We start from the raw sequence: 26,929 nt of genomic DNA, 5'->3' as shown, positions 1-26,929 counted from the left end.
TTTGCTTTTTAATATATATTAATGAGTGGCTTAAAAATGCCATTTTAATGTTCTTTGTATCTGTTATATTTTCTTCAAAAGCAAAAAAATGCATTTTATCCCTATGTTCCATTTTAGCCATAGTGGCTCTTGACATACAAGGAAATAAAATACAAAATTTATACTAGATACTCTGAAACTCATTCAGCCCAAGTTTGGCTGATATTGATTCAGCAGTTTCAAAGGAGAAGATTTTTTAAAGTAAGCAAACTAGATGAACAAATTGTGAAAAATTGTCTTTAAAGGGCAATAACTCCTTAAGGGGACAATTGACAATTTTGGTCATTTCAAACTTATTTGTAGATCTTACTTTGCTGAACAGTTTTGCTCTTTACAGTTTATCTTTATCTATAATAATATTCAAGATAATAACCAAAAACTGCAAATTTTCCTTAAAATTACCAATTTAGTGGCAGCAACCAACAATGGGTTGTTATATTCATCCGAAAATTTCAGGGCTGATAGAACTTGACCTAATGAACCATTTAACCCCATATCAGATTTGCTCTAAATGCTTTAGTTTTTGAGATATAAGCCAAAAACTGCATTTTACCCCTATATTCTATTTTTAGCCATGGCGGCCATGTTTTTTGACGAAACAGAAAATAAAACACTAACTTATTCTAGATACCCTAAGGATCATTCTGCTTAAGTTTGGTTTGAATTGGTTCAGTAGTTTCAGAGGAGAAGATCTTTGAAATAGTTTACACCGGACGGAAAAGGATTTCCCCCATATAGAGTAAAATCAGAACATATATCCTATAAAAATTTACCACTTGCAATTGTTTCCTATAAAGAATCACCTGGATTATTGACTTTGAGATGCTAAATTTCTTAAGGAATTTCATCAGTGGAGACCTTTCAGTAACTATAAAACCAATAACAGTAATATAAGTATTGTTTCTTTGATCCCTACAGGTCATGTGGATTTTGTTATTTCTGCCATCACACTGTGGTCAGCCCACCAAAACTTGACCTTACATTTTGTAATAAAATGCTTTGCTGAGCGCAGCCTGATACGACCGCAGAGGTCGAACCCTGAACAGTTGGGGCAAATTTGGACACAATATTCAAGCTTGATACTGTCTGAATTTGGATTGTGATCAAATTTTCGACATAATATAGGTTTCTGACACAAAATAAATGTGGTCAAAGATCTTTCAAATCTATTGCACAATACTGTGCAATTAAAGATTTCTTCTTGAAACTTTTCAAAAATTCAAAATTTGAAAAATTTTGAAAAAAATATGAATCCCCTAAAAATTTGGGAAAAAAAATCCCCCCACCAACTTTTTGAAACCCTCCTTGGAGCAATAACCCGATAACTCAATCCCAGCCTTTCCTTTGTAGTATGGAACCTTGTAGTACAATTTCAGAGAGATCCATACACTTAAATACAAGTTATTGTCTGGAAACTAGAAAAATGCTTGTTTTTGGCCCTTTTTCGCCCCTAATTCCTACATGTTTTGGGCAATTAACCCCAAACTCAATCCCAGCCTTACCTTTGTGATATGGAACCCTGTGGTACAATGTCAGAGAGATCCATACACTTACACACAAGTTATTGTGTGGAAACTAGAAAAATGCTTGTTTTTGGCCCCTTTTAGGCCCTTAATTCCTAAACTGTTGGCCCCATAACCCCTTAAATGAATCCCAACCTTCTACTTGTGGTATTAAACATTGTGGTACAACTTCAGAGCAATCGAAATACTTATACACAAGTTATTATCCTGAAACTAGAAAAATGCTTGTTTTGGGCCCCTTTTGGGCCCCTAATTCCTAAACGGTTGGGACCATCATCCCCAAAATCAATCCCAACCTTCCTTTTGTGGTATTGAACCTTCTTAAAAAATTTCATAGAGATCCATTCACTTAAACTAAAGTTATTGTCCGGAAACCAATGTGTCTTCGGACGACAACGACATCGATCATACCATTATACGATCCCAAAAAATTTTTTGCAGTCATATAAAAATATTAAAAACAAAAGCTCAACTAATTTTTCTGAGGTAAAGTGTGTTCAATTTCAATGATAAAAGAAAGGAAATGGCATGTCCACTAAACAGGATAGCAGGGCAAGTCTAATTACTAGGGTTAAAAAATATTTGAGCCTGACAGACATTATTTTCAGTCCCTTTTTAATTCTTTTCCTCTAGTAATAAAAGAAATTCCAGCCAATTATGATTATCACCAGGAGATATACACAAGGAATTTCATCATATATTTTAATAGTTTACTCTTTTCTACTTCTGCAGTATTCTGTGAATCTGTTTAGTATCTTAATAAATGTTATTTAGAATGATGTTGGAAAAGGCATACCAAGAGTATACCCCCTCCTTCAGATTCAAATCACTACCCGCACTTATCTCAAAAGCTTCATATTAGTGTTAAACCTTTCTAAATATATTAATTAAGGTTTAACATTAATATAAATCTTTTGGATATAGATTGTTATTCTTATAAAATGTTCTAATAGACGTCTCCCCATTTAAATTCTAGTTGCTAAGTTTGAAAGATTTTTGTTCTGGTTCCCAGTGCAAATTTGCAAAATGACAAATGTATTTTTCTATAAGACTTTTACTGCTGGAAGAATGCTATCTATACAAGTAAAACCTGAACACATGAAATTGATTACTTCATACATTGATACATGTATGGATTCCCTCAACTTACTGTAGTCAATACTTTGATATTGGTTATGTTATCTGATAGTGTGTAATGTCAGTGGACTTACCTTAATTTGGCTATAATCTTAATTATAGAGTGTTGACTAAACAGCTGGGAACAGAGATGGAATTTTGGAAATCTGTGTACATTTTTGTCAAGATTTATTAATTATTTAATCATTCTTTTTTCCAGCAATTACTTGAGAACATAAAAAGATTTTTGATTTAACTTATTGATTCCTTCTGAAAGCCTTTGGATGCACAATTCAGTATTAAACCTGTGCACACATGCTATTTTATTCATCAGCATGACTTTATTTCTCCAAATCATTTTTACCTAATCAATCAGAATATTATTTTGACAAACTAAATCACTCATTACCAAAACTATTTGGTTGTAAACAATTTAAAATGATCGAATACTTCATAAAATTGACCAAAATTGGCTTCTTGTTTACCGGTCTAGTCAATAGGTAAACCTCAGCCCTTATCAGTATCTGTTTTGTTGTCAGGGTTATTTATTAAGGCTTGTTACAGAAATTACTTCTCATGTCACTTTTGTGACCAGAAAAGAGTACCTGTGCTTATTGACTGTTATTGCTGCAGTGATCAAGATTTTTAATGTAGAAAAAGAATTAAAACACGGTAAATCCATTTTCTATGACCCATATTTGGTTCACTTTTCAGACAAATATGAAATTTGACAGATTTGACCAGTAAATATTACTGTTTTGAAAATTATGCCATGGACTGGTGAAAATTACTAAATTCACCTAGAATGTTTTGAGCAAGTTGTTACATACTATACATCCAAATATCCCCTTTTACTGAAAGATTGTATGTCATACATACCTGAACAATATATACATATTCTTGGTCATAAAATGATTCGTGGAAAGATACGATGTGGGGATGCTTCAATTGTGATAAAATGCTGAAAAATAAACAAAATTAGTTTAAACAAACTAATTTTCACTAGCGATTTATTATTCAAGAATTCTGAAAGTTTAAAAACAATGGGGTAATAAATTGTTGCAAATATGTCTAACTTTGTTCATCACTTTTATAAATATACATTATAACAACAAATTTAGAAAATCGTGAAAAATATATTTCTACAAACAAAGAGTTAAACACAAATAAGTACCCATAAAGTATCAATTTACAGTATACTAATTTTAATAAAAGAGTTTAATTGTATGAATTTTTTCATGTTTTATTTTGTATTCAAATTACACTGCAATTAATAATCTCATTGACATCGTAAGAATAATATGACTCCTAAGGTCAAACTGAAACCACATCTACTGTGATTTTACTTGCCAAGAATTGTTGTATGGATTCTTTCAGAAATAAAGAACTTGTCTACTTCAATAAATGTCTTGAAGTTACTGTGCATATTGAAAAGGCTTTGTCCTTCCATATCAATTTAGTAAAATATGTTGGCTCATTGCATTTGCTAATCAACGGTTGTTAGTATGAAGCAAATGCAGTGTATTGAAAAAGCAAATGTATCAGAATTAACAAATAATTTGTTAAGAATGAACTCATGATAAATTGAACAAAATCAACACATACAAGATAATGCATACTTATAGCTTTTTTGTATGACATACTTAGCCTCTTTCTGAATTGCTTCTTTCGTCCTTGATTTTCTTCTGTCATCTACTTCTATTTTCTTCAATGCACATAATCTGAAATTGTATAAGATTTTGGAAAATGAAATACAGCATTACAGGTCTCTGTTAAATCAAAAATATTATTTTCTCAATCCATAATCAAGGACATCAACAGACACCTTCATGAGGATATAACATAATAAAATAACTTTATAACAAATGAGTACCAATATTTGAAATTAATGTTGTAAGCTTTTGGCTGCATTTATATGCATCTTTCAGTAGGCTGAATTCAGTCAGAAGATGTTCAAATCTTTAAAGAGTAGTATTTATCAAGTGATTTTTCAATACCAAAATGCAAGGGGAATCACCCCAGTACAACAATACAGAATAAATGGGGAATGTGTCCATGGGACACAGATGATGCCCCCGCTTGCATAAAACATTATAAAGAGACATAACTCAAGAACGGTAAAACTAAAAGCGTTGTCACCCAAATTTGTACTTGATCTGAGTTTTGTAGTAATAAGCATTGTGTATAAGTTTCATAACATTTGGTTGAGACAAATTAAAGTTAGAGAACAGAAATGAAAATTGTAAAGGGCACAGCTCTAGAACAGTAAAATTGACACCACCAATATTCAAACTTGATCTGTCTTTTGTAGTAATAAGCATTGTGCATAAGTTTCATAACATTTAGTTGAGGCAAACTAAAGAAAGAGAATGGAAATGAAAAATTCAGCAATTTTTCCATTTTGAAGGGGCATAACTCTAGAATAGTAAAAGTGACACAACCAAAATTCAAACTTGATCTGTGTTTTGTGGTAATAAGCATTGTGTATAAGTTTCATAACATTTGGTTGAGGCAAACTAAAGTTAGAGAAAGGAAACGAATATAAAGGGGCATAACTCTAGAACAGTAAAAGTGGCCCCACCAAATTTCAAACTTGATCTGTGTTTTGTAGTAATAAGCATTGTGCATAAGTTTCATAATATTTGGTAGAGGCAAACTAAGTAAGAGAACGGAAATGAAAAATTCAGCAATTTTTCCATTTTGAAGGGGCCTTACTCTAGAACAGTAAAAGTGACACCACCAAAATTCAAACTTGATCTGTGTTTTGTGGTAATAAGCATTGTGTATAAGTTTCATAACATTTGGTTGAGGCAAACTAAAGTTACAGAAAGGAAGCGAAAAATTTAGCAATTTTTCCATTTGTAAAGGGGCATAACTCTAGAACGGTAAAAGTGACGCCACCAAATTTCAAATTTGATCTGTGTTTTCAAAATTGTAGTAATAAGCATTGTGTATAAGTTTCATTAAATTTGGTTGAGGCAAACTACAGTTATAGAGAGGAAACCAATTTTGGGACGTACGGACGTATGTACGGACAGACGTACGTATGGACAAGGGTAAAACTTAATGCCCCCTATTTATATGTGATTTTACTTTATCTTATTGGCTAAGTTGGTTAAAGTTTTACCCATAGTGGTATGTGTTTTTAATTTTTCTTATTTGCTTAGTTGGTTATTTTTTTACATAATAATAGAAATCTGTTATGTGTCATTATTTTTGTATTTTTTTTATTTCGAAATAACTTGATATGATTTGTATAGGATTATCTTTTCATCAAACCCATTTGCTTGTCATCAACACAATCTCTCAAATCTAAATGTTTTCAATCAAGTGAAAATAACTTTAACATTTTATTTACTTCTTGGTATCAACACCCTTCACCAGATAAACAGCTCCACATCCACCTATCCCTAGCTTCTTTACAGTTTCATACTTCTCCATTTATTACATATTTGTCATGATCTGAAATACAGAAGAAAGAATAATATATATATATGAATAATGGACAATGGTACATGTAAGATCTACATGAATGCCTTGATGGTCTTGTGGGAGGGATGTAGTGCATTCACACTGAGAGTGCAGAGAACGTATATATCAATTAAAATATTATTTCTTATGTATATCTTTTATGAATTGTATTTGTAATTGATCACTTAATCCTTGTGTCATGATGACCCTCTTAAGATTCAGACTAGTATTTAATCTTGCCCAGCATAACCCAGTTATTCACTTATTTCTCATTGGGTTTGGCAATACTTATAAAACTCAGGGGATTTTCCAACCATGTTTTATAAGTCTCTGAAACTATGTATAGGCTATCAAAAATGTCTGAGAAAATTAAATACATGTACCTGTGTTTAAAATGAAGATTGTGTTATCTGTTGTATTATTAAACAAGTAACTTGCATACAAGACACACAAATCGAATTCCTGAAGTTAAATTCCACATTTATTGAGTAATAATAACATATATCTCAAAATCATAGTCTTTAACATCTATAAATGCAGTTATATACATGTACTGAAGCTTCAATACAGCTCTCCAGTACTGTCAATAGGCGCTCTCTATCCTGTTTTGTTAAAACCAGAATTGGTATCTTTGACGTAACGATACAGATACAATATAAAATAGAGAAATAGGGGTATCTTTGTGTGAACTGGCAGCAGTCAGGGGAATTACTTAAATGAGTGATTTCTTAAATCACTGATTCAAGTAACATTTTTCCAGAAATGTTGGAAGTACGAGTTGTCTTTTTTTTTTTTACTGCTTCTCTGGTAAGCAAGCGACATTAAGGAGTAAGACTAGTTGGAGTCAGAATAATGTGTCCGGGTAAGGTGACATGTTAATCACCTATTTAAGTAGTACAAATACTCCCACTGCTAGGCAAAATCTGTTAAGAAAGTATTAGATCATTATGCATACCTGCCAACCTCTGAAACCTTCAAAGAGGGAGATCTCCCCCTCAGCTAAGACAGCTGAGGGGGAGATTTTGCGCGAACGACATTTTCAAGTGAAAAATATGACCTGTTTATTTATTCATTTACAAAACACAAATAAGAGTAAATAGATACACTTTATTTCTTCAATCATGGTTATATTCTATAAAAGGTGTGTTGGTTTGTTTTTTTACTTTTCCATTACCTTTGACATTAATGTACCTTCAGTCCAGCATACCTCTAAGATAGGTCTGATTCAAGTCATCATCGTTAATGTAAAGAATGCAGTAATAGATGTATAAACAGTCACATTTTAATCATTATAGTGAAATACATTCCTTATAAATTTCAATTTAAACATTGAATAGAAGTATAGATCTATTAAATGATTTTCAAAATATAATTATAATTTTTGTCCTAAGGTCTTCAAAATCATTAAATTACCATCCTTTTATGATTCTTTGTTCATTTTGTATTTAATTTATATTCTTTAACCAATTCACATTATTTTAAGTAGGGTAACTTAAAACAGGATTAAACAGGGGAAGTAACCCGAAATTTCTTTGAAGTATTTTCAAATTTACAAAGCTTGAGGTAAAAGTCGTTAATGATCGTTAATTAGTGTAACGGAAATCGGTTATAGTTCATTTATTTTGATGTGAAATACCAGTTGTCTTTTCCTATTTATTGTGTTTCTATATGTATATAAGTTTCTCCATAGTTGGAGCACCACCTGTTACTTAAAACACCCCTAAAGTTGGTATAGTCTTGATTTTCACCCCTTTAAGTATAATGGACTGATCCAGATGGTAGTATATAAACCAGCTCAAGACAGAGAAACTCTGTCAGTTTTTTGTGGACCGTTGAAGTGATAACATCAGGAATTATTTTCCAACTGGTAAGTAGAGTGAATTAAGTGATTCCAAAGGATATATATGAATAGTGTTCGGATTTATATGTGGATATTGCAATAGTGATTGTGATATAAAGTGAAACTTATATAATAAGTTATTTGTATTAGTGAGAATACAAGGTGTATACTTGCTGGTGTTGCAAGTTGTACTATGTGGAAGTGTGGATACTTCATAGATTTGTATTAGTGAGAAAACAAGGTGTATACTTGCTGGTGTTGCAAGTTGTACTATGTGTGATATTGTGGAAGTGTATTAGTGAAAGTGCACTGTGTTAAACCTTACCAGTTTGGATAATATTCAGTGTGTGGGAACTCAAAGGGATATTTAGTGCGTGAGTTCAGCTGTGTTTATATATATATTCCTTGTGCATTGAAGGATTTGTGCATGTGTAAATGTGTCATTGTGTTATTGTGGTTAGTTGCAGACTAACAAGGTGATACTACATATTGGTGGACGTTGTAAATAGAAGTTGTATATATGTTCATACGTTTTGTGTGATACTTACTTGATGCATGTTGCAAAGTAATCTGTTGGTGACATTGTGTAATAAATTTAGGGCCGTATGCATGTTGCATAGTAATCTGTATGTGACATTGTGAATAAATCGGTCTGATACATGTTGCATAGTGATTGCATAGTGACATTGTGTATATATATTCTGTTATGATACAGTGTGTTTATGCATTGTGAATGAGGTACTTCACCTTGCATTTTGATTTATGTGCATTGTGCTGTGTATATATTTTTCGTTGTAAATCCATTTATGGATGTGTTGATTGTTTTGAAAAGGACAACTGGTTGTGGTGAAAAATTGAGTAGAACACTTGAAATCCTGATTTATTCAGATACGGATCCATTGATCGCCCGTTACACGTTACATTAGTATTATGTTTGACACCCAAGCTGTCATGTGAAGCCATTTAATTTTCACATGGACTGTGATTTACAGGTAAAAAAAATCCCTCATCAGTGACACAAAAACGTTATTAATGTTGACTGGTCAATTCAAGGTAAAATGTCCAAAAGCGGGAGATTTGATACTCCCGCACGGGAGGGGACCGGCAAGCAGGAGATTTCCGGAATTTCGTCATTTGAGCGGGAGTCTCGCGCTCAAAACGGGAGGGTTGGTAGGTATGCATTATGTAGTGCCTTCATAATAGCATTTGTTTTCAACAAATATAGAATTTACAGATTGAATGATTAAAAGAAGCAAAAGGTTCATTTTTTTTTCTCCAATTTTATTAATAATTAGATATAATCTAAATGTGTATGTTTAGAATTTTTGGTAAAACTACAAAATCACAGAATTTCAAATTTGCTACTTAAATGAGTTATATTTATAAATCACTTATTTCAGTAAATCTCCTGACTGGGCAGGGTATCGAGTCCGTTCGCCCTAGTTACATGTTCGCCCTGGGTCCGTTCGCCCTGAGTCCATTCGCCCATAGAGTCCATTAGCCCTGGGTCCGTTCGCCCTAATTTTTATAAAAAAAATAATATTAATGGTTTAATTTAAAGTTTTGTAATCTTATTTAGATATTCAACATGTTCAAATGGTAAATATTAAAAATGTATATCTCCAAATTCATGAATAAACATTGAAATTAAAAAAAAAAAGTTTTTGTTTTGGAGCATTAATCAGGCTAATTGGCTTCATTGTTACATTTGTTTTTATTAGGAATTACTTTTAATGACTGTTGATTGTTGATTGTAAATAAACTCATCATAGATACCAAGATTGAAATTTTGTACGCCAGACACACGTTTTGTCTACAAAAGACTCATCAGTGACTCTCGAATCAAAAAAGTTAATAAGGCCAAATAAAGTACGAAGTTGAAGAGCATTGAGGACCCAAAGTTCCTAAAAGTTTTGCCAAATACAGCTAAGGTAATATATTTCTGAGGTGGAAAAGCCTAAGTATTCCGAAAATTCAAAGTTTTGTAATTTAGAATGCTGATTAGATATGATTACGATGTCTTTGATCTCACTGATTGTTGTAGTTATTGTTTTTGATGGATTAATAATGAAATTGTTTTTTTTTTAAATAAACAAGTCAGCTTGGAATGAGTTAAAACAATGATGTAAGAATTGTAAGACATTAAAGGGAAATTGTTTTCGCCGCTTGGCTTCTTTGATCTTAAGGTGTTGAGTGAGTTGGATCTTGTTATACCTATTTGGATTGTTTTGAAATTGTTACAAGGTTTCAAAAAAGATAAATTCATACAGATAACTTAGACCCCATTCACACTAGCATTTTTCTTTAATCGATCTAATTCGAATCGATCTAAATAAAACCAGTTAGCGTTCACATCATCTTTAATCATAACGATCTCTATCGGTCTAATCTGAACCAGTGCGTTCACACTACAATTAAAAATGCAATTGATCTGACCTTATTACTTGTAAAACTGTAAACATTGTGTATAAATCATGTGGTGTAAATAGAACTAATTTATCAAATTGATGTGTTGATACACTGATACACACACTTGAAAAAAAATGGATGAAGTTATTGTTTCTCTTGAATCACAAGTTCAAATTTTGATACTGGTGTTCTTGCAGTTTTCTTTGATTTTGATACAAAAAACTGTAGCAATGAAGTTACAACACGATGAAATACTGCGGTTCCTGAAAAGAAAAAATCAACTAAAAAAGAAGACACAGATTTTGCAAATTTATGCTACGGCGAAGACAACATGTTTTCAGTTTGTTTTTACGTGCATGTACACAAAGGTCTGTTAACAGAGAAATATGGGTTAAACAACAAACCATTGATATAGTTGTGCCGCTATACATGCACATACATTATTTTCAATTCAATCGTACTAGTTTTAAACCGATCTCTGTGTTCACATTTAAAGTAAGATCAGTTCACTTTAGATCGATTCAAACTAAACTACCTCTCTTGGTCAGGTGTTTTAGTTTTGACCGATTAAAGATCGATTCAACACGTTCACATTGGCCCTTAAATCGGTCTAAAGTGCACCGATCTAGTCGACATGTCCTAGTGTGAACTGGGTCTTGGTCTCCAGTTCCTGAACACTTCTTCTTCTTCAAAATACTGTCCACATTCAACATGATGAATATTCTGGCAAGAATATTCAATGCAAATCAAAAGAAAAATAATTGTCTGGTAGCAACAATACAACATAAATATTTCAGCGGAATTTTCAACAAACTTTAACATAATTAATTCAAATAATTCATATTTTACAAGACAACAAAATAAAATAGAAATCAGGGCGAACGGACTCAGTGCTAACAGGAATTAGGACAAACGGACCCAGGGCAAACAGGTACTAGGGCGAATGCGAATCAGGGCGAACGGACCCGGATTCACTGGGCAGTATCGCTGAATTGTCAGTGGCCGAAACAACTATCAGTGCTGTCAAGTCCGACACATTTTCATGCTTTTTTGGTGGCATTTTCCTTTGATCTATTTTTTTCTTTGATCTTTATAAATTTTCCAAATCTCACACTCTTTACAAACTTTCCAAATCCCACGCTTTTGCTGCATGAAAATTTGACAGCCCTGAGCTAATGCAGAATTGGCATCGGGGAAAATCCAGATTTCTTTTAATTTTCTCAAACATGATATACATATAACTTTTCTCTCTATAAATATGTTTGTGTCTATTTATGCCTTAAAACTTTTCCACACGCACAGGTTTGTTTTGTTCTCGGATGTAAAGTTTGTGCTGTCAACACGACCATGTACTTATCAGTGCATGCTTTTCTTTTGAAAAAAATCAGGATATTATATAGACAGAATTTTTTTTACCAGTTATCATTTAAAATGTAAACTAATCTCCACACAGCAGCTACTTTATGGCTACTTTTTGTTTTGAAATGTCATTTTGCATTTTGTACTATTTTTACCGGAAGTTTATCATACATTTTAAAAAGAAAAGACATATTGGTTAGGGACTCGAGCAACTTCCGAAGTAGGATCGAACGCTCTCCAAACTTTGTCGTAGTTCTGCGTTTTATTTGATTGCTGCGTTACCATGTATACGAGTTCGGTCCTTGGTAGTTTAGAACTCGACTCGTTTGTTCAAAAAGAGATCAGTTTTAAATTATCATATTATTCAAAATGTGTCAGAAAATCGTACAATACGGAATAACTTTTTAGTGAAAACTATATCCTCAAAAAACTGAGGTATAAATTTGAAGAAAAAACAAATGTAATGTAAAATTCATTCATGTTTTTTGCATTTAAAAAAAACATATTTTCTTAAAATCTTTATTTAATGTAGTGTATTCATAAGTTTCACTTTTTCATAACCTGATTAATTTCCTGGGACCTTATTCACAAAGGTTCCGTAAAACCAGAGACATATAATACATATATTATATGTCTCTGGTAAAACATTCCGTTGCGGAAAGTTTACGGATGGTTTACGGATTTATTCCGCATCTACTTCGCAACGTTTACGCCGTATTCACAAAGCGTCCGTAAAGGTACCGTAATTTACGGAACGTTTCCGTAATACTTTTGACGTCTTAATCTAATTAAATCAATGTTTTACTAAAAATGTCTAATATAATTTTCATAATTGAGTATTATATATATGTTCCGGACCATATGAGTATTTGGACCATACGCGTATGGTCATGACCATATACGTATATACTCATATGGTCCGGGTGTTTAAAATGAAGGACGTTGCCTTCAGCACGAACCTTCAATGTGTCATTAATTAAAAGATTTTAATTGTGACTTAGTACATCAAACGGCAACCATTCTTAACACCATCCATAAAACCATGCAAAAAAGTCCACAAGGGGGGTCATCAGATTTAATTGAAACTTTGTGTGCTTAAACAACATTATGAAAGAAGACTTAGTCCATAAAAAAATATATCATCTGGTTCCCATGCCTTTCAGTTAAATCTTCATGGTTTTCTTAGTTTATTTGGGAAATCTATCAAGCTGACTTTTACATGTACAATGTATCTCGAAACCTTCTGATCGAGACCTTCAAAATATATTTCTGTAATTTTAAAAATTATTGCAATATGAATAAAACAACAGATTTTGACAGGGCTCATTTGCAACCTTGACCGGTTGTCTGTAGAAAGCGACTGCATAAATTTTATCCAAATTAGATAACGATTAATTATGCTAGAGTGTTTACAACCCAGACCGATGCTGGGACGGACAGACGGACGATAAACATTTATATATTCCCGGTCGCAATGTGATGCTGAGGGGGACAAGAACAGATATGGGGTATATGTCAAGGAGACAATATTTCATCTCAGAAGTTACTAACCAAAAATGTACACCCAGAGGTCGCCACACGATCTGCAACAAACTGGGAAACCCCACACCATGTAGTTAGCCCTATATTACCCAGACTGACACATGACCTTAGTTTCATTTTTTGTACAATATTACCTTACAGTTTAATTTAAATTTGCTTTAATTAATCTCACATTTTGGAAGGTCACCATGAATACGCAATGATATTAATACACACATTAACTTCTGAATTCGCAGTATTTAAAATTTGTCTGCATAAAGTCAGAATTCTACCAAATTGTCTTTGAATTTAATTACACCTAGGTAGAACCGTTTTAGGGAACTAAAACTAATGTCTCCCCTGTAGGAGTCACTCTAGTAAAAAAAAAGATTGTCATTGCAAGTAAGAATATACAGTTATATGGTTAATGCGTGGAAATATGCACTGTTTTTAATATATTTAACAATTTATTAAACGAGAGAGTAGGGCATGAGGGACAAAATATATGGTACACTTATTGGGTCTAATTATGATATATTTATTATAGTATATGGTTTAGGGGTGGGGATCTGAACCGTGTAAATAAGGGGCACAAACCTAGCCCTGAACCTAACCCTAACCCTAACCCTAACCCTAACCCTAAACCCTTACCCTAACCCTAAACCCCAGCAAAACATATGGTGTACTCAAAGGTGTTGTCATGCTGATTGATGATATATATATATGATTAAGAGGTAGGGATATGAACATATTTCAAGCTATTTTACCATCAATGGTATGTAGGGGCAGGGCATGTCCCCCATGATAAAATAGAAAGGCAATTAAGATTAAATATGGATTAGGGGTGGGTTCTGGATCCTTTTTTAGATAAATGTTAATAACAACATTATTATATGAGGGGGCGGGTCATGATCCCCAGGAACAAACCCTTAGCTGCACTGCAAAGGTCTTGCCGGTTCTGAGGCTTATAAATTGCTTACTACCACTTCATTTTAACTCTGATGGATATTTGTCTCATAAGCAATCAGTCCACATCTCTTCATTTTAATATTGACATAACAAGAAAGAATATGTTTGGTTTTAGGGTGACATATAAAATTAAATATTTGACCTTGACTTTTATTTGATCTTGACGGTCAAAGATCAAGGTCATCATCCGTGGAACGCGACACATTATATTTAGGTGATGCACTTGTGTATCAAATATAAAAGATTTTGTCAAGGGAGAGAAAAGGGTGTGCTTCGGACAAGAAAATTTTAAAAAATCGAGTAGTTTGACCTTGAGGTCAAAGGTCAAGGTCATTTGACGGTCTTGATATTTATGAGATACACTGTTTTATTGAAATACACCTTCATGCCAAATATCATAAGTCAGTGTCAAAAGATAAATAAGTTTTCAAGATTAATTAAATACACGGATCATTGAGAAAAATACTTGAAAATTACACATTTTTATCCCGTTGCCATGGTAACGGTGTACGAGACCTTAGCTCAAAAATCATAAAACTTGTAAAACACATGTAAACCTTTATAGAAATATTGAAAACATTAAAAAAAATATAGTACTTTTAAAGGTTTCATGTCTTTTTGTTGATCTTTTTAGCAAGTATCCAAAATATACACAAAATGCCGTTTTTAGACCGGTAAGCCCCAACATATAGCTATACTCAAGTTATAACATTTTGTCAAGTTTCGAAGGACAAATGATGCTTGTTTTTTAAAAATCAATTCAAATACCAGCTAATCAAAACCATATCTAGCATATTCAGAGTGACAAAAATGTGACATATTAGTGGAAATTTTAGGAAATTAAGCCTTTTCCAGTAGATGGCGCTTCAAAATCTAACAATAAGTAAGATTTTTTTTCTCTTGACTATCATAACATATGTGCAAAATTTCATTACATTTGGTTGACATGTCATGTGGACCCACTTACAAGCCTTTTGCATGGTTCTGGGTGTTAATGAAATAAAATTAATTTTACTCAAATTAAAATTTAAGTTAAAGCATTTTTTCATGGTCCTTTTCGACTTGTCCTTACGAAACACAACATTTGTCGATTTTAACTTTGGAATATAACTTCAAGAAATATTTAAATGTACCGTTTAACAAAAAGTCAACTGTTCAACTCACAGGCACTTGGGGCATTGCACCCTCACCGTTTTCCCCTTTATTTTAATGTTTTAATTTGATTTTAGTAAATATTTTTTTAATATCTTAGATTATTTTTAGTTTTTTAATGAAGTTTAATGTGTTCATGCTCCTGTTTATACAATCACGTAGTTTAAACGTGCTCTTTCTATAGGTTTTTATGTATGAACTACTGTTATTGTAAGTTCGTATAAATAGGAACAAAAACACATCAATTAAGTGAAAATAGGTAAAATTTAGAAGAATTTAAAAAATTAAATTATCTAAATACTGGGGAAAGAAGAAAATAGTCCATTTAGAATATATTCGAAAATTCCTATATGGTCTGAATACTCATATGGTCCGGCTCGTTAATATCCAAACGAGTATATACTCATATGGTCCGACCATACGCGTATGGTCGGACCATATGAGTATACGCATATGGTCATGACCATTCGCGTATGGTCCAAATGCTCATATGGTCCGGAACATATATATAGTCTACGATGGAGAGTTGTCTCATTGGCACTCATACCACATCTTCTTATATCTATACACTGGTGTTTCCTTTGTTCCTTTTTCTAAGAAATAACATTTTCATAATTTTTCAGCCTCGTTTTTTCTTAATTTGATGAATATATTGAAACATCACTTCGAAAGTCTTAAATATTTTACAGATAAAAAATACTATCCTGGCCGAAAGTAATATATAATATAAAACCCTTGTTTTAAGAGTCCTTTGTGTGTCGTCTTTATATTCCTTTGTCAAATTTCTCCAAGATGTCTAATTTAAAGATGTCATTGAAGACCTGTTGGTGACCTTCTGCTGTTGTCTGTTCTATGGTCGGGTTGTTGTCTCTTTGACACATTCCCCATTTCCATTCTCAATTTTATTGTGGCTCAAACTTTAATTTGTCATAAACTATTTGTAATTCGGTAATTTTAAGTCAGATACATGAGTTAATTGAGATGTGGGGTGTACGTCAATAATAATGCAACCCATCAATAAAAATAACCTTAAGACATGTATAGAGCAGTATACAGTCTACAACAGTAGTCAGTTATCTATACAATATTGCAAGCTCTAAATAGGCCAGAGTCTATACAATTCATTATTAAGTATGCATAACCTTTAACGGGTCTGTCATCATAACCATATTTGCTATATAACAAAATACATTCACAAATGATATAAGACAACCCTTAACAACATTCTGGACTCGGGACAGGCACTCGATAATGATTATTATGTGACGGGGTTTAACTAGTTTTTATGTAACAATTTGCAACATAAAAATTATCTTAAAATAACATCAAAGTGATATCACAATTTAAAATTTCATACTTGTTATCTTAAATTTAAGAAATGCGTTCGTTTTCTTTCGTATGCGGGTTGCGCATTTGGAGAATGTCACCCTCTTAGCATGTCCTGGTGATCCGTTGGTGATTTGATACAAAGCAAAGTTTCCTGCAAATCCTCATGGTCCAACCACTTTGCAGAACCTATGCTTTTTATTCATAATTATTGAACTATTTTATAATTGGCGATTGTCCTAAGTATGCGTGAAACATATTCCGCCGAAAGTTAACCATAAAACATTTATGATATGTTATTTATTATAAAGAACTAATCACACGATTGATTGGAGAATTGTTGATGTACCACAAAAAATAGTGAAATGATAGAATTGATTGATTGATTGATTGTTGGTGTTAAACGCAACTTTCAGATCTCTTTGCTATATCGTCGCGGGTATATTTTATCGGTGGAGAAAGCTGGAGTTCCATGAGAGAACAACCGACCTTCGGCAGGAAAACTGGCAATCTCAGAGTAGAACGTACGTGTCCCATGCGGGGTTCGAACTCATAGTTTTGACAGGCTTATGATACTGTAGATGAACTACTTAAACTACTCTGCCACTGAGGCCCATGAAATAATAGGATTGAATAGGAATAGATAAAGATCTGTATTGCTGTTTCCAATCATGGCACTTGCTTGAATATATTCAATGATGAAATAAATATCTGACATCTATAAACAAAGTCAAGACTGTCTCCTACGAAAGCCAGTTAATGTCAGGGTGTAGTTTTATTTTTAAGTCGTAATAACGATTTAGCTTACTTGTTATAACGACTTAGCTAACTCGTTATATCGCATTAGCTTACATAACTTGTTATAACGACTTAGTCACTCGTTATAACAACTTGGCTAACTCGTTAAAACGACTTAGGTAACTCGTTATAACCACCTAGCTAACTCAATATAACGACTTAGCTTACTTGTTATAACGACTTAGCTAAATTGTGTCATAGATCAAACTTATTCGTTCGGTGTATATTTACTTGTTTTTGTGTATTGTCTTTTTGATCGAGTTAAGCCATTTCAATTGATATTTTATTTTGCGTCTTTTTATGTTGTAATGTTATACCACTGTTTCAGGTTAGGGTGAAGGTTAGCACCTGTTAAAACGTTTAAACCTGCTGCATTTTTATGCACCTGTCCTAAGTCAAGAGCCTGTTGTTCAGTGGTTGTCGTTTGTTGTTGTGGTTAATAAGTGTTTCTCGTTTCTCGTTTTTTATATAGATTAGACCGTTGGTTTTCCTGTTTGAATTGTTTTTACACTTGTCTTTTTGGGGCCCTTTATAGCTTGCTGTTCGGTGTGAGCCAAGGCTCCGTGTTGAAGGTCGTATTTTGACCTATAAGTGTTTACTTTTTACACATTGTGACTTGGATGGATAGTTGTCTCATTGGCACTGATACCACATCTTCTTATTTTTATTATCTAACTCTTTATAACGACTTAGCTTACCTAACTTGTTACAACGACTTAGTAACTCGTTATAACAACTTAGCTAAATCGTTAAAACGACACAATATCTTTAAATTTTAGCACTATATTACAATTTCTGAATTAAAGCATACCAAACAATGTTCCGATGGACTTGTTTGAATTTTCAATATCGTTAAACATCAATGGATGCCTATGCATATTAATCTTTTGTGTTATTTTGCTGATTTTCTTCATATTCTTTAAAAAATAGTAAAATATAAGGTTTGGCTCCTTCCTCCTCCCCTTATCAACATGTAATCACTCCCTCTTTTTAAAAGTTCCTTGTTCCACTACTAATAAAACAAAGCGAACCTAAAAAAGGCTACTGTGATTTACCTCTTCCGATTGAAGAATTCATCAAGACAAATTAAACAATTTAGATTTATGAATAAATATCTAAAATTTGCCACCCTTATAAACTTCTACATTATCTGGAAATTGCTTTCACTCTTCGGTGTATTTAGGACGTATATAAGTAAAAAATGTATTTCATCTTCAATTTCATTTTTTCGATTGTACATCTTCGAACTTCTATTTATTATTTATGTGCACTAAGTAGAAAATAAAAAAAATATCTAAATAAGAAGACAATCGAAAATAAATCAAGACAAAGATTTTAAGGGGTATAGTTCCTGGAATTAGAAAGTAGCTAAGTCGTTATAACGAGTTAGCAAAGTTGTTATAACGAGTACGTTAAGTCGTTATAACGAGTTAGCTAAGTGGTTATAACGAGTTAACTAAGTCGTTTTAACGAGTTAGTTAAGTTGTTATAACGAGTGAATAAGTCGTTATAACAAGTTAGATAAGCTTAGTCGTTTTAACGAGTTTATTATGCTGTAATAACGAGTTAACAAGTTAGGTAAGCTTAGTCGTTATAACAAGTAAGCTAAGTCGTTATAACGAGTTAGCTAAGTCGTTTTCACGACTTAAAAATAAAACTACACCCTTACAATAACCGGCTTCCGTAGTCTCCAGTGTCGAATTCAGTGGTACTCTTGGATAATTCATCAGTAACCTTTTCGTTTGCTGTAAACTGCATTGAACTCATCTCATCTTCCCAAACTTTCGTTACATATTACGCAGCATCAGTCTTGTCTTAGGTTTTTTTTCTGGAGCTTAGTTATATATATTCGACACTCTTGAGCGATTTTTTTGTAAATCGACAGTTTAAATTTTTACTTTTTTCAAATAACATGAAATTTTAATTTGTATTGCATGAATTCCGATGAAAAAGATGATTACAGATATGATATTGACCTTAATGATGATAAAGTGTACATCGAAAGTAAGGTTGCCTATAATTGGTTACATTCACTTAATTTGATTTTTGGTGAATTATTGTCTCATACCACATCTCCCTATTTTTAAATATATAGTTTGAATTCAGAAGTGGAACTACTTTCTAATTGTCGATGGTTTACAATTTGCCTACCCCACCCCACCCACACCCAAACAAAAAATGAAATATTTGTTTAGAGTTTCACTCCTTACTTATAATTACGGAATTATTTTATATGTGATTGATGATGATGGTGGATGGCTTCTTAATGTCCAGTGGCAAATTAAATGCATATTCAGAACGAGAACATGTTAATGTAATATGAATATTAACCCTGCTTTGTGCTAGACCGACACGCTGAGCCGGATTTTTAGCGCGCTAGTTCACAAGGTAACAGTCCGCAGGAAGACATGAACCGGACACATGTTTGCTTAATAATGTGGTAATTCGTATTGGGTAATCGACTGTATTAGACAAATCTTGAAGCCAATTCAAGTTTAACTTTGACTTTACTAAACCAACCGAACAGGAAAATAAAGACAGAAATTGTCTTGCTTGTTAGCTAGGTACTTTTAAATAATTACGTACTATATAATTTGGAGTTATTGAGAATGGGTTTGATTTTTTGTGGTTGCTCGGGTTCTTGATAGTTTTTACTGAAATGGTCCATGTTAATCTATATTTACATACAAATACTATAATGCTAGTCTCTCGTAAACTAATTTGTATTGTTGGTCGGTGGTGCTGGTCTATATAGAATAGAACTAGAAAACAATACCACAGTGTAATCCATTCTGGACTTAAAATTAACCAAGAAAGTGAACATTTTAATGGAATTAATAAGCAAATGAAGATGCATGTAACACTGTATAAATTTGGTCAGTCCGAAGCGCTTTTCTACATTTACCCTCACCAACCAAATGTTGAACGAAAAAGAAGACGCATATAACGTTGAATGAAGTACAAAATGCATTAATTCTGCTGGAGATGAAGGCTACTCCTCCGTCAATCCTGTGGTACAGTGGTATCAATTTTTACTGTGTATTTCAAAGCTTGTCTAATGGTAAACTGTTGTAGATCCGATGAGACTCCAAATCGCCGTATAGTAAATATTGCCGCTGTAGGTTAATTTTTTCTGACGATATAAAATTTCAACAAATACAACCTGTGTTCGGAAATTGGGGTCAAGACGAAATTTCCATATATTCATAATTTCCGTGTCTTGTATTTTTATTGACTCTACTGATAGGCCTTTTTGTTCGTAGTGGAAGTCGTAGAAATTTTTGATCCTTGGTATTTAGGCAGCTCATATTCAATAACATATAGGGAAAGCCGATCGTGATGAGAAGTAAAAAAAATGTTATATGTGAATGTGCGATTTGCTCACCCTTTTGGTCAATTTAAGATGCAAACTTCACTTAAATCCTTAAGACTTGACACTGTGCGAAATCTGCATGCGTCACCTATATATGTGTATGTATATATAATAGGTTAACAAAACGTAAATTCGGTGAAATTAAATCAAAATTAGATATTATTTTTTTGGGGGGTCGGGGGTGCATGGGGGAGGGGTAATGGGAAATTGGGTCGTATGAATTCAGGTTTTACGAATGATAACTGCTTAATTTACAGGAACAACTGAGTTCACACCCGGGGTTTTAGATCATAGTGAAATACCCGTAGCTTCTGTGTAATGTTTTGTATTGCATTTTTCACTGTCGTCTTTCCATGATGAGCTAACTTGTATTGCCTTGATATAAAGCGTAAATATAACATATAGGGGCACATTTCCAGAAGAAACATAAAATTGAGAATGGAAACGGGGAATGTGTCAAAGAGACAACAACCCGACCAAAGAGCAGATAACAGCTCAAGGCCACCAATGGGTCTTCAACACAGCAAGGAAATCATTCTATCTAAAAAAAATCATGCCCAATGCACAAAAGATGGATGGTCGGTGCCTTATTATAATTTTATCAAAGTCAGATAACGTTATGAAAAAACTCATTTGTTAAATGATAATTCTGCAAAGTTGCATACTAGTATTTATATATCAATAATACATCAAACATATTTCTTACGCAATTAATTGAATTTTACTATCAACAGCGGTCACTGATGTATTATATTTATAGAGAGCTATACATTAGTAAACTTGGAATTGATAGTAAAAAGCAAATACAAGTTATTTCTAATATATTTATGTATCATATGATTCATAAAAATGCGAAAATAATTGGAATTAATAGAAAACAAAAAAAATAACCGATTTTGGAAAAAAGGCTAAAAAAAATTGCCTGTCCCCAAGTACCTGCAGTTATTTTTTATTCTGAAACAAATATTTTCGTAAAAAAAATTTAAAATTTACACAAGTGCCCGATTCCGCAACGTTTACGGATAGTCATGACGTCCCGTAAATATTCTCAGGAATTACCGGACATATTCCGCAACGTTTAGGGAAGCAAAATTTCCGAAGTTTTTGTGAATACAAAACTTTCAATTTCGCAACCATTCCGCAACGTTTACGGGTGCGGTAACTTTACGGATGCTTTGTGAATAAGGTCCCTGGTCGATAGTGAAAATTATGCCAGTCTAAAATTTTGTTTCGAGATCAATTAATTGACTTCAAATTTGGAACATATCAAGATGTTTGCATGAAGAAAAAAATAAGGAATACAACATACACGACACAAACAACGTATACTTATAAGTATCATTTATTTCTCAAATGATTGAATATATCAAGCCGAATAAATAAACTTTTTTTAATGCCATCATGACTGTGGAGTCATATCAACACCTTTATATTCCCCTATATTATCGAAAGTAAAGATTTTGACAACATTATTTTGCACAAATATAGAGTCTAAGACAGATATAAGTACGCTGATGTTGGACAGTTCGAATGATGCACTGCCAATTTAACAGTTTACGTCAGAAGATCTCAGAACTTCAAATTTGAAAATTCACAAATTTTAATGTCAATCATTGGGATGGCCAACTCGGCAACTGATTACTATTATTGCCTTTTGTTTATTTATAATATAAGGCATGTAAGGGATTAAAATCGGGACAATATATAAAATGTCCGGCTGGCTAACAATAATTTTGGAAGCCCTGATTATCTCCCCATAATGATAGAGTGTTGAGAAAATTAGAGTTATCTAACCATGCTAACATTAAGCACAGAGAGGGGTAAGCTAACAATTTTTAATTATAGCTTAATTAACGTTAAAACAATTTTCCACTAAAATGAATGTTACTTTATTCAAATATAAGGACTTTGTTAGCAAAACCTACTAATCTTATTAGATATTATGAATTTTTATGACATTAGTTAAACATACTAAGGGACCGGTCAAAATTTCTCAATGCATGGGACCGGTGCAAAGGCGCATGGGACATAGTCACATGCTCTTTTTTAAAACAAAATTTCCATGGGACCTGATTTTTTTCAAGTTGAATGTGCATGGGACATTGACTTTTTTTCACTTGTGAAGGTCTATAAAAATCTTAAATATTTTGAAAAGAAAATGATAATCTCTATCTTTGTCAATCATCATTTATTGAAAACAATTATATAATTTGCCTATTTAAAAACAGTAGATCTCCAAATGAATTAAAATTTGGCAAATTGTAAGAACAGTATATACATGACATAATGGCCCAATTAAATGAAAATCTAAGGTTATTTTTAAAAGACCTAGAAATTCTCAAAGGTGACTATTGGTATCTGAATTTATTCCCAACTGGATTTTTCACCTTTTTATATAGCATAAAATTTAACAGTAATAAATCTACAAAATTTGCCATTTTAAACACAGTTTTAAAAGGAGATAGAACTTTCAAGAAATTTTTAAAGTCAACTATATGAATTTAATCCCAACTGAGAAGAATTTTTTTTTCACATATAAGTTTATAACAATTGAGAGCAAAACTTCTTTATGAAAATAATATTTGCTACTTGTAAGAAGATATTGAAAATAGCTTTTAGCGTTATGAAAATCCCATTTCAATTTTGATTTGAAAAAGTAATGGTCATTTTCAAAGATGGAATGTCTGAATAATTCTTACACTTAAAGCTTATTTTCAAATTAGGATGTATTTATGTACACTTCAAATTGACATAATAAATGTATGCAATAAGTTTTTTCTTCACTAGTTTTTATCTTTTTACAATTTGTTATTCCAATTTCATCTGCATTAAACATGTAAAACCTGGGATCAATATCAGTCCCACATAAAACTAAGGAAGAGCCTTTGTTTCACTCCTCTGCACCTATTCATCCCTTGAACGAAAACAAACACAGGATGATACCTCAAAAAGCCTTTGTTGTGAGTTAATATTGTAGTTCCTTTATACAAATATCTACTAGTAAATGGTTATTTAAAAAAGGGGGCTATACAAATAGGTGTTGTTGATGTGAATAAAGGAGTTTGGTTTTGACACTTAAAAATGTATTTGTGAAAACATTGTTTAAATAAGGTTATGAAACAGGAAAGTAATTTTATCTAGAACTATTTCTTTTGTTTGATTCTTAGATATGAAATTTTGAAGGAATTTGTTTTTGCTTTTTGTTGTTTTTTTTTTGGGGGGGGGGGGGAGTGGTTCTAGGAACAAAGTCAATATTTTCTGTGCAGTGGTCAGAAAATTGAATTTACATAAATATATTCTATAATTTCATTACTGACAAGGAAAACAGACTTGAAAGAATCCACATTGATGACCAGCGTCATCAGAAATTAAACAATTTAAAGTCAGATTTACTTTGTTCCTTCCATGCTTCTAAATTAAAACCAAGAGTAAGATTTAGCTTTTATACTCATATTAATAATTTGATATTCAATCAAATAAATTTTGAAAATTATAACACAGAGTGATTGGTGCATTTATAAGTATCATGTATCAGGAAAGATGAAGTAACAAACTGCATTAGAAAGAATCTTTTAGTGTAACAGGACGACAAAAATAATAGATATGGTTACTTGATTAAAATCATGTGGAATTACATGTACACAAATAAATATAAAATTCAGTAAAAATTAGAATGAACTGGCCCATCCCTCCTATAAATAAAGAGTCAATTAAAGCACATGTACTGGTAATACAATCTGAATGTAGTATATATTTCCAAATTCCTTGCAGGTCCAAATGTCTGTTATTGAGATTTTCTTGTAATTTGATGAACATGAAAACAATCAAAATAATTTAGTAAGTATTTAATTTGATGTATATACACATTTTAGTTAAAAATAAATTATCATTTTAAGTTTTGATATATATATATAAGTTTTCTGATTATATTATAGCAGGGCAAGAATTTTTTTCATAAAACTAAACCTGGACAAGTAATAAATATTAGCATGGCCAGAGAGCAAAAAGATTTTTGAAAATAACTAATTTCTGTACAACAAAATTGGCGGGACAAGAAAAAGTAAACAAATCGCAAAAAAAATAACCTCAGATAATAACTTCAAAAAATTAAATAAAGAATGTGGGCATTATTTGAATGATGTACATGTATGCTTGTCTGGCACATTGGTTTGAGGGACTTTGTGTGAGTTTATACTGTATGAATTAGCATGGGACACCAACTTTTTTTGTTGCAAAATAGAATGGGACATCAACTTTTCTTCACTTGCATAACCATGGGACTTCAAGTTTTTTTACAGTTCATTTTGGTTTTGCACCGGTCCCATGCGTTGAGAAATTTTGACTGGTCCCTAACTGGTATATTATTCCAAGATACAAAAAAGTCATCAAGATTGAAAAGACTAAACGAGAGAGTTCACAATGATCTGAATTTAAACCAGTTTGAATACTAACAGCTTAATCATGTGTAATTACTAGTTCAGTTCATAGAAAGATTAAAGAACATTTCTAAACTTCAAAGAAAAGCACAGAAGAATAAGGCTACCGGTACGAAATTATAAGGCGTATTACGCCTGGAAATCTGGCGTAAACCAGGCGTAAGTGGTAGTTACGTGTCCAGATCCAGGCGTAAGGGAACAGGAAACGTAAATTTGTAGTCCTTACGGACGTAGAAAATATGGTAAACCTGGCGTAAATTGAAATAAGCAAGGCGTAAATTTTCCTACGGGCATAAAACTGTTGGTATGGCGTAAATCATAATACCCATAATGCTTTGTTGATAATGGATCATGGGATTTTTTTTCAAAATTTGGCTCTTTGGTATTATTTTGCAAGAGTTGGACTTATGGCAGCTTTATATATTCAGGGATAATTAAGCTTGTTTTGTGCTTTTTGGAAGAAATTGGAATTATGGAATCAAATTGATTAATGAAAATTGTGAAATAAAAGGAAAGTAATATACATTGTAAAAGATAATTATGTGAGTAACTAAGTTTTTTTTTTTAACAGTAATTTTGAATTCTGAAAACCTTCATCCTTGGATGATAACATTAAAATCTTTCACATTAAGTTAAATTGCAGTATTATCATTGATATTTTGGTTAAAATGACATTAATTTTCAAAAAAACTGAGTTAAAATGCTGGTTTTATTTCAGGAAGAATTAATTGTCATAATTCTAATTTAAACTTAAACTTATTTGAGCCAGTGTCTGTCTAATATGTATTTTTTTATATAGCTTCTTCAATTAATGGTTAATATTTCAAGTTTCATGTCAAACAATGAGAAATTTAAGCAATAGTACAGAAGTTTGTATCAAATACACAAAAGTACACAGCTAGGGTAATACACTGATTTAAAATAAGTGTAGTATTATGTAAGGATATTACGCCTGTTTTTTTTATTGACCACGTGTACTCATTTGCGTATAACGCCTGGTTTTCTTTGGACCAGGCGTACTCATTTAAATATTATGCCTAATTTTACGCCTGGTTTCCGCCTCAGTTACGCTTGGTTTACGCCTGGTTGACGCCTGGACATGCATTCCGTAAACACTACAATGACGCCCTGATAGAGTATGATTTCTACGCCTGGTTTCCGTGTCATTTACGGGCGTCCCATTTCGTACAGGTAATCACCACTTGGCATCATTCTAAAATAGACTGTAAAGAAGCTACTGCTTAAAAGAAAGGCTGTTAACCTGTGAACTGTAGATGGCAGCAATTTCAATATTTAAACTTATCAGATTGATGAAGAAAACAGAAACTACATGAGACAAAACAGAAACTGCACTTCCATTAGACCAATTCATCCTACCCTTACTATGAAATCACATTCTCTCACAGATTAACTCCCTCTCTAATTTCCACTCACAATCATATACCATCACCCTCTCCATCATTTTATTTTTCTCCCTCCCTTTCTTGCCCTTTCACTTTTTCGTAACACCCTTAACCACCTACCACCTATACCCCTTCTGCTTTGTGTTAAGTCCCTATGAGAAGATTGGGTTAGTAGATGAATACAATATTATAAG

At 32.5% G+C, this 26,929-nt stretch overlaps 1 protein-coding gene across 1 annotated transcript in view; it reads right to left on the bottom strand.

Annotated features, from left to right (window-relative positions):
* The window catches only part of LOC127706092 (serine/threonine-protein kinase Nek5-like), a 33,660-nt gene extending 21,751 nt beyond the window's left edge, over window positions 1-11,909 (bottom strand). The window contains exons 1-4 of the mRNA XM_052210547.1: window positions 11,815-11,909; window positions 6,037-6,140; window positions 4,322-4,399; window positions 3,558-3,639 (exon numbers count right to left, since the gene is read on the bottom strand). Coding sequence (XP_052066507.1) covers window positions 3,558-3,639; window positions 4,322-4,399; window positions 6,037-6,119 — 243 coding nt within the window. The 5' untranslated portion in view covers window positions 6,120-6,140; window positions 11,815-11,909. The remainder of the gene's footprint in view (window positions 1-3,557; window positions 3,640-4,321; window positions 4,400-6,036; window positions 6,141-11,814) is intronic.
* Window positions 11,910-26,929: the final 15,020 nt, after the last annotated feature.

The sequence above is a fragment of the Mytilus californianus genome, unplaced genomic scaffold (assembly GCF_021869535.1).
Source record: "Mytilus californianus isolate M0D057914Y unplaced genomic scaffold, xbMytCali1.0.p SCAF_6, whole genome shotgun sequence".
NCBI lineage: Eukaryota > Metazoa > Mollusca > Bivalvia > Mytilida > Mytilidae > Mytilus > Mytilus californianus.
This window is presented reverse-complemented; position numbering and strand designations above follow the sequence as displayed.